General features: G+C 43.4%; 1 protein-coding gene and 1 pseudogene across 1 annotated transcript; both read right to left on the reverse strand.

The window, feature by feature from the left end:
* Window positions 1–7,325: 7,325 nt before the first annotated feature.
* Window positions 7,326–7,586, reverse strand: orf86. The gene has a single exon. It carries the CDS (start codon window positions 7,584–7,586, stop codon window positions 7,326–7,328), a length of 261 nt encoding a protein of 86 aa, YP_002608396.1.
* Window positions 7,587–11,515: 3,929 nt separating this feature from the next.
* atp1 (ATPase subunit 1) lies at window positions 11,516–11,643 on the reverse strand (annotated as a pseudogene).
* Between the last annotated feature and the right edge of the window lie 72 nt (window positions 11,644–11,715).

Below are 11,715 nucleotides of genomic sequence, written 5' to 3' on the forward strand. Positions count from 1 at the left end.
ACCAGAATGTATCATTTACTTTGTCTTTTTGTAGTTTTCTTATTAGATTAATCAAATCAGTAGTTTTCTTTCATTCCACTTTTTAGTAGTCATAGTTTGTAGTCTTCACACCATCCGCTTTCAAGGTTAAGTGTGCCTTTGCCTTCGTTCATTCATCAAGTCTCTGGAAAGTGTTATCGAATTCGCTGTGAAGGAGGGTACTCCTTATTATAGTATATATATCGTTCTTAGGATAGCCTCTAGGAAGCTAGTTAATAGGTACTTTCCTTTCTTATTCATGGCCCTGAACCGGGAACTACTACTTCTTTATATACGTTAGCAGCAAACTCAACGGATTCCACTTGAGCAATCGAAGCTACCGACTCTGAAACTGCTTCCAACAGACTTAGTCAACCACCAACAGCGGAGTAAGCTCTCACGCCCGCCTTACTTTCTTCGGAATGAATTCTTCTCCTTGCTGACTTTGCCGGGTTATGGCTTTCTGAGACAATAGATGATCGGGAAGGCACAGTCTATAGCCTGTGAGTTTGATTTGATGCTCTTAGCTGATTGGATGCTTTCGATTCCTTAGCAGAGCTAATTCGATCTTCTCCTTTCTCTAGGTACGGTACAAAGAAGACCAAGTGGATGGAACAACCCTCAGACCCAATCGACAGAGTACCGAGCCAGAGCAGTCTAACAAGAGACAAGAGACTCTTTGTTCACAGCTTCACATCCTAGTGCCAAGGTGCCCAGCTAAAGCCAAAGAAAAATTCAATATCACCGGAGTCGTGAACAGAGAAAGCCTCGTCTACCGCTCCTTGGGTCAACACCAAGGCAAGATCGATGCTTATAGCCTTCGTGCCAAGGAAAGACGTCCAAAAGCATCAATAGCTTTTTCTTCGAAAAGATCTGCTGCGGATGATATAGCTGCTTCTTATTAAACAGATCCTTCCTAACCGAAAGAATGGAATCCGGTAAGGAATAAATAAGATAAGGGGAAATGCCGGCATAACCACTCACGAAAGCTTGAATCATCTTTGCAGACTTTAATCAGTTGTCCTTTAACAATACTTAATAGTAGATCCAATTCCGGCATCATGTAGAACTAAGATCCCAAGTACTGACTACCGGAGAGAAAACAAACCTCTTTGCAAAAGAGACACCTCTGGAAGGCAATAAAATTGAGAGAGAATCTATCAGTTACTTAGCGTGACACAGCTACCTACGCCGACATGTGTATGTGTACAGGAATGGGTGCGGGAGCTACCCCCTGGTGCTTTGCCGGAAGCCCTTCATCCATCTCAATATATGGAAATTATACGCGCAAAGGCTTCGGTCCAATGTCCGAAATCAAAACACTTCTGGATGTCGGGCCGGATTGTTCCCTACTGAGAAAGGGGAGAACCGGCCGCTTCGGATGAATTCTTTTTGTTTTGCTTTTCGGTATACCAGTGAGAGATCTGTTCCGATGGCCTCTGGTCACTGTCAAAGGCGGTTTCTCGAAGCCTTTTTTCAAAAAAGAAAAATGGATTTAGGGTCTGGCATTTTCTATTTCAATTCAAAAGATGTCCGCAGCGGCGATCGCTCCTCCGATTGACTCGTTCAAGTGGTAGTCATAGGACACCTTGGTCATACACCATAGAATAGATAGAGAAAATATCCCGGCGAAACGTAGTCCGGATGAGCCCACCTATCCCGAGAAGGGGGCCTTTCTTAGCTTTCATTCCTGCTTTCAAGCCCCTTGTATAGTAAGGTTTGGTTTTCTTTAGTATATATCCAAAGTAGATACACCTAAGCGGGAATTGCCCCTACGAGTATTGTTTTTCTAGCGCGAACTTGATGTACTCATCAATGACATGACATCTTGGGACTGATCCTTTCGGGGTTGTTGGTATGGCAGGCGTCGACTCAACGGCCTATGCTAATGAGATCAAGAAGAGAGCATGTTCCGCACTCACGTAGCTTTGAAGAGGTGCTTCCTCCCAATTAATTCGAGGATCGCCGTGAAGCTCAGTTTTTAAAGCGTAGAACAAGCTTAAGCCTTTCTGATCCCAAGTACCCGGCCCCAAGGGGTCGGAAGGTCCCATTTCCCTACCAAGCCATAGTTAATAAGTTTTCACGCTCTTCCGAAAAGAGGAGATTTTGGTCTTGACTTCATACCCACCAAACGGAGTTTTTGAGTATACTAAGGATTACCCATATGGAGAAAGGGCCCGTGCTGGTACCGTACAAGAGTGAAATCCTGCCCCTGATCATGCCTCGATCGAAGAAGGCAATTCACGAGGAAAGGTCCCATTCAGACACACAAAGACAAAATGACAACCGGGGCACGTTGCTAAGGATGGCTTTGACTATAGAATAGATGAGCATTACATATGCCATGATCAGACTATAAAAGAGAATGAATGTAGGGAGCGGGTGTACTCGAGCTCGGTAAGCCAAGAAAGAAGGTAGGTGGGCTAAGAGCATCAAGCTAGAGCGCGCTAAGCTAAGAGAAGAGCATAAGTCTATGTAAGGCTAGGAGCATCACTCTCTAGCTAGGAGCTTTCTTTCTTTATTCCAGGCTTATTTTTAAATAATTAGTATGTTCTTCTCCTATACCTTACTCGCCTGATGCGTGTTTTAGTTGCTTCCCCTTGATGGATAATCGTCTTTTTCCACTCTTTTCGATTATCTAGAACGGGTACCCCTTCCCTTGACACCATTTCTACCACTCCTCCGTCAGAAGCTTGTTCAGGAGCTGGGGGCTTTCTTTTAGGAATAGACGGAGTTTTCCTTACCCACTTCCACTTTTGTCCCACTTACTGTAAGGGTCAAGGCTTGGCTAGCTCGCTTAAGCTCAATCTCTATTAATTATTTTCCCAACGCCTTAACACTCTAATGCGAATGCCATCCATCTGATTTGAAATCAGCCTTGCTTCTTTTACTTTCTTAATTTAAGGAGGGGGCCAAAAGAGAATACGCAAGATTAAGCCAGGTAAGAAAACAGGAAATCCCCGTAGGAAAGAAAGAAGCTTGTCCATTTTAAAGAGTCCTTACCTCTTACCTGGGGAAAGAAAACTGCTTTAAAATGAATTGGAGAGCTGACTTGCTTTCCTTGACTTCACTTCCAAATTGACAAGAAGGGGAACCACACGCAAGCCGAAGGGATGTAGTTCTTGTCAGTGACCAATTTCCTTTCGTTGGCCATAATTCTTCGCTATAACCCATGTTTCCTTGAACGATGATTCTTCGAGTGCCTATCGCTCGCTAAAACTAGATGGAAGAATTTATATAAAAAACCCTGCCTTCCCTTTTGATTGGAACAGAAGACTATTTATAAGACGAGGAAGAGTGTGATAGAATCGTCTTCACTCTATAATGAAAAAAAGATTCTTTCTCATACGATTCCACTGAGAGTCTGATCGGATCGGCTTACGCAATGATCGGAATCACTCTATTCAAACGTCCACGATTGAGCGTAGATATAAAACAGAATTCTTTATTTTTTTTTTTGTGTCTTGAAAAGAAAAATGATGCGTGGGGCTTAAGAGGGGGAGTGAATCAGTGCTCGATCCCAATCCCAGACAATCCATAAGCTTTCCCCTTCTCGTCCTTTTTAATTTGAGTTACCATATGATCTGTAATAGCAGTCACAGTCGCCATATGCTTAACACGTGGTGGAGCGAACGAAGACGGTCATCCCTCCGATCTCCCTGATCTTACCGTTCCAAGCGAACAGCCCTTTTTAAAGGGCTTTTCTCGTAAAAGGTCTATTGGTGCTATCATTCTTTTCCTCGATCTGACAGTAGTAGTAAGGCTTTGAAGGCAGTTGTAGTTGCATTCTACTCTCCTGAGGGGGAGACTTGACCTATGGAGAGCTACTCTATCGGATTACTTGAGTGTGAGCAAGAAAGTTTGAAAGCAGAAAGAGTCTTGAAAGCATTAGACTAAGAAGAAGGCTTACTAAGAAGGACATCCCTTGTGTACGAACTAGGGCTATTCAAAGACTGTCAAAGAAGAGATGACTGGTCAAAGGCATTCCTACTATCTAAGAAGCGTGCTACTGCCTTGGCACCTTGGAATGCTAATAGGAGTCAAATCATTCCTTCTTCACTCTCCCTAGGGTCTTCGAAGACCAATGCCTATAATATATAGTACGCCCCTTCCCTGCTCTTTCCAAGAATCTTTCTAGGAGCTAGTGGCATATCGGATAATATGAATATGTCTCGCCTCGAAGATAAAGGAAGAAAAATCCAATCCCTAAAGCAATTCATGTAAGAAGAGCTATCGGCATTACCACCGGGCTATTGGAGCTGTTAGCGCAATTGAATCAGAATATGCTCTATATATTATAGATGGAGAATACCCTGAAATAAGACTTTCTCGCATCCGGAGTTCAAATAGGCTAGGCCTCCTCGCACATAGAATGGAAGAATCCACTGTTAGGCCAAATGCCCTCTTTGTTGAAGGAATTGAATCAGTTGTCGGAAGCATTATCTTTTTCTTAAGTAAGCCTATAGTCCCCTATTTCTCCCTTGTACTATAAGACATCAGCCTATATTAATTAAATGTTTGACCGGCAAAGCATTGAACGAAGAAAGACATGCCCTACTAGATCGAAGTTGAGCATGGTCAGTTTCATCTTGCCACCCATACAAGTCACAAGCCATCTCCGGACATTAGTCTTATATGGGAATGGATTTGACTAAGTAGTCGCAATTCCTCAATTAGTTAGACATGCTACCTTATCCATCTCTCGAGATAAACCACCTTTGTATACCACCCAAAGGGAATAAGAATATATTACAATGAATGTAAATGCATTCACCGCTGACGTCCACTTGTTATTTACTGTTGCTTTCCCACGTCCGGGCCTCCTTTGTTAAGAACCTAAATAGTCAATTTTATCCCTTTCCTAATATTGAAACTCCTCTTATTCTACTCATAAGAACCAGAACAGGCACTCGTAACCGTCCCTAACCTCTGTCTCTAACCTATTCCCTTTCCTATGTCCTTTTACCCTTTGAACAGCAACCGGAAACAGGCATACAAGCAGGTCAGCTGGTCACGTCACTTCTTTGGTCTGCTCTGGTCAGGAACACAATCAAAGGAAGAGGCAAAAAGCTCGAGTACGGTCACTGGTCTATTGTATGTAGTGAACAGGGCCCAGCGCAAGCAAGCTATTTTATAACCTCTCTCTTGTCCGGCAAGCAATCGCCATCTCCTACTGAAAGAACTGGATTGTACTAGTATCGATAAGTAGATTCGGGATGGGAATAGAGAATGCATTTTTTCCCTTAGAGCACATCGTTACCTACATCGAACTCCAAGTGTTAAGCAAATAGCCTTTCCAGCTGGTAACAGCTTATAGCACTTACAGCCGTTAAAGCAGTTATAGCTGAGAAGGCTATATTCATTCTGTTAAGGACCCGGACTGATCTCCGGAGATGTAACAATTTATGACCCTGGACCCGGGGATGAAAGTAAGAGTGATTGACCGGACTTCATTTCAAAGGAAAGTTCTTAAAATTCTGACTAGATAGACACCTACCTTCATTCCATACCAAAAAAGGTAGACAAGACTGCTCTATCGGTTAGGACTAGAACTCCAAGCCCAAAACCTAGAGCTACAGCCTTACTTCTTTGTAGACCTTTCGTGGCATCGAGAAAGAAAATTAATAAGAGCGCTCACCTCTCTTCCTTCTCTTTCGTCTCCTAGTGGACTGATATAGCGAACCAAGGAAAGAAAGGCTGTAGAGCAAGAAAAGAATAAAGCATTTCAACAAGCGCTGAAGGACGTGAAAGAAAGTAAAAGCTAGTCGAATCTACTTGATAAGAAAGCGCTCTTTACTTTAGATTGATACCCTCGGTCACTGAACCCATCTTGACCTAGGAAATTACCATCCCGTCTTTAAAGCAAGCAATGGTCTACCACTCCGCAGCTTGTTTAGGGGAGCTCCTTTGTTATTTTTGTTCTACCGTTAAGAGAAGGATCACAAACCCTAGTCCCAAGCTAAACAGCATATTCTCCATCTGAAAGGGATTCGTGAGCAAGAGCTTCTTCAACAAAATCCATTTTCTATCCTGCGAATCTTCCTCCAACAGAATCAATGGCATCGCTTATTCCTCTAAGCATGCTAGCAGTCCTAGCAATCGAAGAATCATAGCCTCGCTCCAACCTTAGAAGACCCACCTTAACTCAATCTTACCTTGGCTTTCACTGGAATAGAATACCTGCACCAGAAGAACTAGACGAAAAGGTATTAGTCCGGTAAATGCCTGGAGGTCATTGAACTTTAGCCGAGTTCCGATTTGACCCCTAAACTTGAAATTGTTCCAATCATAATCAGGTCATAAAACTTTAAATATCGTCTCTTTCTTTTTAGGGTCAAACTAGAAAGAAAATATTTGCCCTTTTACCTACCCCCTGAATTTCATAAGCTTGTATTTCTAAGCCTTTACACCACACCATTAGTAGTCCTTTCCTAAGCCGTGGTAGGCATTGTTTGTGGATGAAATTAGGCTAGATCTGAGCCCTTGGGTAAGGTCCTTTTTAGGATAAGTAATTAGGAAAGGCTGATAAAATACCATACGAAGTACTTGTCTTATGGAGTCCCAGGAAACCATACTCTCAATCCGGTTCGGTTTTCGGCGGCAAGCATAGCCCGATAGCCAGAGAGCAAGCCAAGCAGCGGACAACAGATGGTGCAGCGAGAACAGCAAGGGGTGTTGGGTAGTTCAATAAGAGTAGTAAGGTCCGGAATCCCGGTCTTTGAATGGATCAGCTAGCAGTAGTTGGAGTACTGTGGAAATCTTAGAAAACTCAAAAAGTCAATGTCACCTCCCCTCTTTCCTCCTTGTGCTATTCGCGCTATCATACTCCTCATACCATATAGCGATGGCTCGGGTCGACCTATTGAGTTGAGATAAAAAATTTGCTTTTCCCTACTAAGCTGCTCATTTCACACAAACCCTGTCTACGAAGCAAGGGAATCCGTATTCATTGCCTGAGGTGAACGGACGCTTAAGGAAAGGCTACTTCTTGTTAAACATAATTAACTAGTCCATAAACCTATCTATAGGTCCAAGTAGACTGCCATTAGTGCTTCTAGCCCGATTCTGGACAGTCTCAGTTCTTTAGAAACGAAATGAACTAGTCCAATCACATGTATAGTGATCGGAGGAATCTTTCTTATAACGAGAAATGGTTATGAACTGCCAAGGTCAATCACCTCCTTTCCCGGCACACTTGCTATATCCACTAAGGCTTCATCCTACCAACTATACCTGAAATAAAGCCGTTCTATAACAATTCAAGACAACAAGAAAGCAAGAAAACGATAGCGATCGGTTTGGGAGCGTCACGGGGGGGGCGAGAGCTGAGCCCGCACGCTATATGCTTTTCCCCTGCTTTCAATCCAGTAAAAGAATTTATTGTACCCCCTGTGTCTAGGGATTCCTGGGGCATGAGTTAAGCATATAGTTGATTGCTCTTTCTTTCGATTGAGCGTCGGTACTTTTGGAATATCTCTCTGTAGGCGTGCAAAACAACAAAGCCACTGCTCTTCGGGGCGGTGAGGTGGACAATCCCTTACTCTAGCTTCAGAGGAGCATCTTTGCATGAATCAATACTAACTCCTCAGTCAGCTGACCTTCGATTTCGGAGATTAGAGCAGAAGAACTCCGTAACGACGGAGAAAGGTTTCGCCGAAGCAAGTGCCTTAGTTCTTCTTCATATTTATGGTATTTTTATAATTCAAATATAATATAAATAATAAGCAAGCACACTTGCCCATTTTTATTTACGATTTTTCTTTTTCATTTTCACTCGATTCATAAACTTCTCTCAACCCAATTCGATTCTTTTTTCGACCCAACCCCGGAGAGGAGAGGCTATATGGGGCATCTATCTACGGGGGCCTGCATCTTATTATAGGGAAAGGGGGGAAGGACGAACTTCATTCGGTAGCAGCGGGGTATCGAGTCATTGGTAACACCGCCTCATTTCGGAACCGGATCGAAACCCGACTCACTTAAATGTCCTAGGGGTATCGATAAGGGTTGGATGCGAACCCCTCCCATGAGAAAGAAAGGAGCCTAGCAGCCTTTTTTCTGTCCATTCCTGATTGAACTCCCTCCCTGTCATCGTATCTTGTGTCAGAATCGCTTTCAGGCTTCTTATCGCTTTCCCATCAGTGGCAGTTTTGTCTCCCGTCCCTACCGATAGTAACTGATCAACTTACTGTTGGAGTTCAAGAGCATATCTTTTTCCATTATTAGTCTTTTTATATCTCGGAGTGGACTAAGGCATCAATCTGAACTCCAAGCCCTATCGCTTGGGAATAAATGCTTCCCTAGCAGCTTGCCGGAGAAAAACTAAGCCTTTTCAATTGTAAATTCATCCCTCCAAGCGGATAAAGGCTACGCTCCTATTCATCTATCCTATCCCTCGCTTTACTCTTCTCGGAAAAGGTGTTCGTTCCCATGAATCTTGATCTGCCTCCTGGCATTGATAGCAATTGATCGAATTCCTACTCTGGTTTGAGAAGCTTTTCAGTTTTCCTTATCTCTCGTGCCTTTGAACTGCCATGAAAAGAATTCGAAATACGTATATCTGGTACTAAAAAAACCGCCTTCGCTGGCCAACTTCGATATCTATCTGTCTTTCGATTCATGTATATACCATTTTTTTACAGAAATTTTGCTATTAGGCATTCCGCACGAGTCCGTTACCAATCCCAACCCCGGCTAACCTTTTTTTCTTAACTACCTCATTCATGAACCTTTTACCCTTAAACAACGGGAGTTATGTCCTAATCTCCACGGTTATGCCCGATAGCACATGGGGAGAATGATTGGACCTAAACCTTTATACGGGCTTGCCTCTTTTACGGGCTAGCTCGCAAAACCTAGACTCCAACGGCTCGCTTGGAAAACGTTCGTACGTTGCCAACCTCTTATTCTCCTCCTATCCCCCCTTCTTGAATCGAGGAGTCAAAGCTCAGCTCTAGCTTTGTTTCTCACATTCTACTAATTGAATCAGCTCTTATTTAATCAACTAATTAGAACTAATTACATAGATGATCTGCCTGCTCCCTTCCTAAAACACCAGCAAAAAGGGAAAGAGAAATGAAGACTTCGTCTTCACCTCTATACGCGAAATAGCAATAGCAGGCAAGGGAAAGATGGAAAAATGAGACCTGATTTGACGGTTTGAGGAGCAGGAGAGGCCCATAGCCAGTAATTCATAACTGTCAGACTTTTTCCTCAGTAGAGCGTGAAGCAAGTCAAATTCTGTGCCGGGGAGCCCGGTTTTGAAATTGTTATATCTATTAGTATCCTTTTCTGTCATCTTCCTACTGGCTCTTGGAAATGGCTGCGTTATCCAAAAGACTTTCCGGGACAAATCGTAATATGCTCTGGTGTGGATTTCATGGAAACAACGACTGGCCTCATCTATTTTAAGAAGCTAGGGCCCGGTTTTAGCTTTTCTTCAGGAACTGGCAGCCACTCCATATTCGAAATGAAAATCAAAATGTAAGCGATCGATTAAGAGAGCTCGACCGGGAAGGAGAGAACTGGGGGGTTGCCGTGGGTAGATTCAGTCACCAAGAGGAGAATTCCTGGATTCGCCGGTAAGCCATACGGCGGTGAATTTGTTCCCGGGCCTTGATCTTTCTTCCTTTATTCAGATTTCAGATGACGAGTAATTAGGTCTTGACGCCATAGAGCTTGATGAGTTAGCTGACCGCATTATCCCTGATCTTCCCTTAAATGGAACAGTTTTGGGCCCTGCTAAAAGAGTACATCGATGTGATGTGTTTGCATGGTCTTACGATGATATGCCTGGGATAGATCCAGAGATAGCACAGAATCCCGACCAGAAGACGCTAATCCCGTGAAAAAGAAGCTGAGGAAGTTGAGGTTTTTTAAAAAGTGAAAAAAGTGGACGATAAAAGAGGAGATTATGAAGCAGCTATAAAGTGGGTGTTCTCATCGTGGTTGAATATCCTGAATGGCTTGCCAACATTGTGCCTGTGCCGAAGACAAAGGGGAATGGGAAGGATGTGTGTAGACTACAAAGATCTGAACAAGGCTTGTCCCAAGGATGATTAGCCTATTCCTAGAATCGATATCCTGGTCGACTACACAGTCTGGAATGACTTGTTGTCATTCGTAGATGGGTTTGAAGGGTATAATCCGATGTTGATGGATCCTGAGCACATGACTAAGACCGCATTTACTACACCCTGGGGGACTTGGGGACTTTTTTTTACACTGTCATGCCCTTCGGCCTTAATAACGCTGGTGCTACTTACCAAAGGGCAGACACTACTCTTTTGCATGACATGATTATCAAGTCCCGTGAGCGAGGAGAGGGTCATGTGCCTGCATTTAGGAAGTTCTTTGACAGAATCCGGGAATATAAGATTAGGCTGAATCCACAGAAATGCGTATTCGGAGTGACAGCCGGTAAGCTGCTTGGGTTTATGGTTAGTCAGAGGAATATAGAATTTGACCCATCTAAGATTAAGGCTCTCATGGAAATGCCACCACCAAGGTCTGAATGTGAATGAAAAGGAGGGGAGAGGAGTTTTTTTTGACATAGGCACCGGCTGGAACAGAAGGATCTTCCAATAGAACATAGACTTCTTCCCTTGCTTTTTTTTTCATAAAAAAAGAAAGCTTTTAGCGCCGTTACGTTACTGGCTTTGTTGATTGGTTCAGTTCATGGCTTCATTAAATAGAGGTTAACCTGGTTCTACCCTTTGAGGACAAAATCATCTTATTAAAAGACAAGAAGCATCTCTCTTCCCTGAACAGGCTACCCACTTCCCTTAGTCATAGTAAGAGTCGAAACTATGCCAAGAGCTTTTCAAGGAGTGCATTCTGGGAATCAAGTTGCTTCAGTCAGACCAAGCCTATCCATTTTAGGAAAAACCTGGTTCTAAACCAGCCCCTTTACTAGACTATATCAAAACTTGACTTGCTGCCGCAACTTCTGATTGATTGACCCATTCTAGAGAAAGTGCTGCCTTTCGGGTATACTTTAAGGAATGTGGTTCTTGCTCATAGCCTCAAAGACCCATGAGGGAGCCTCCTTTTACATTTACAATGGGATTCAGACAAGGAAGGCTGTGAAGCATGCAGACTTTTTTTATTTTCTTACGTGAATGAGATACTACTGAAATGCAGATAGCTTTAACTCCTACGAAGAAGGTAATATGACTATAGGCAAGAAAGAAAGAATTGAACCTAAGGCCTGCCCCCGAAACATTTGGAAGGAATGCCGCTTTCAACCTCCTTCTATCGACATCGACGGCTCCGAGGAAAAGAGCATCTATCTTATGGCCATGACCAGCTAAAGATCACTGCCATCTCACGAATTGGATTCGAACCAATCAAGCTACTTTCCAAATAGTAGTCGTGAGGGGGCTTCCAACCTACTGCTCAGGTAGAGTGGAATCGCTAGGCTCCCCTCCCACCTTTCGGTGAGATATTTTGCCTTAGCACTTTCAGGGAAAGAAATTTGTAAAGAAAGACACCCCAATTCTCATTCTCAAGATTCAAGGCTATTCCTTTCACACCGCTGGCAAATTCAACCATTTCCCCAGCTTGAATCTCGTTCAATCCATAAACACGTGCAATCCCATCTCCAACTGAGACCACTCGACCGATTTTAAACTGAACTACCTACTCTGCTCTGCCCCTTCCTCTCTCTGAGCAGCCTCTTCTTTCTCTTTCTTTTTC

The sequence above is a fragment of the mitochondrial genome of Vitis vinifera, assembly GCF_030704535.1.
Source record: "Vitis vinifera mitochondrion, complete genome".
In the NCBI taxonomy this organism is placed as follows: Eukaryota; Viridiplantae; Streptophyta; class Magnoliopsida; order Vitales; family Vitaceae; genus Vitis; species Vitis vinifera.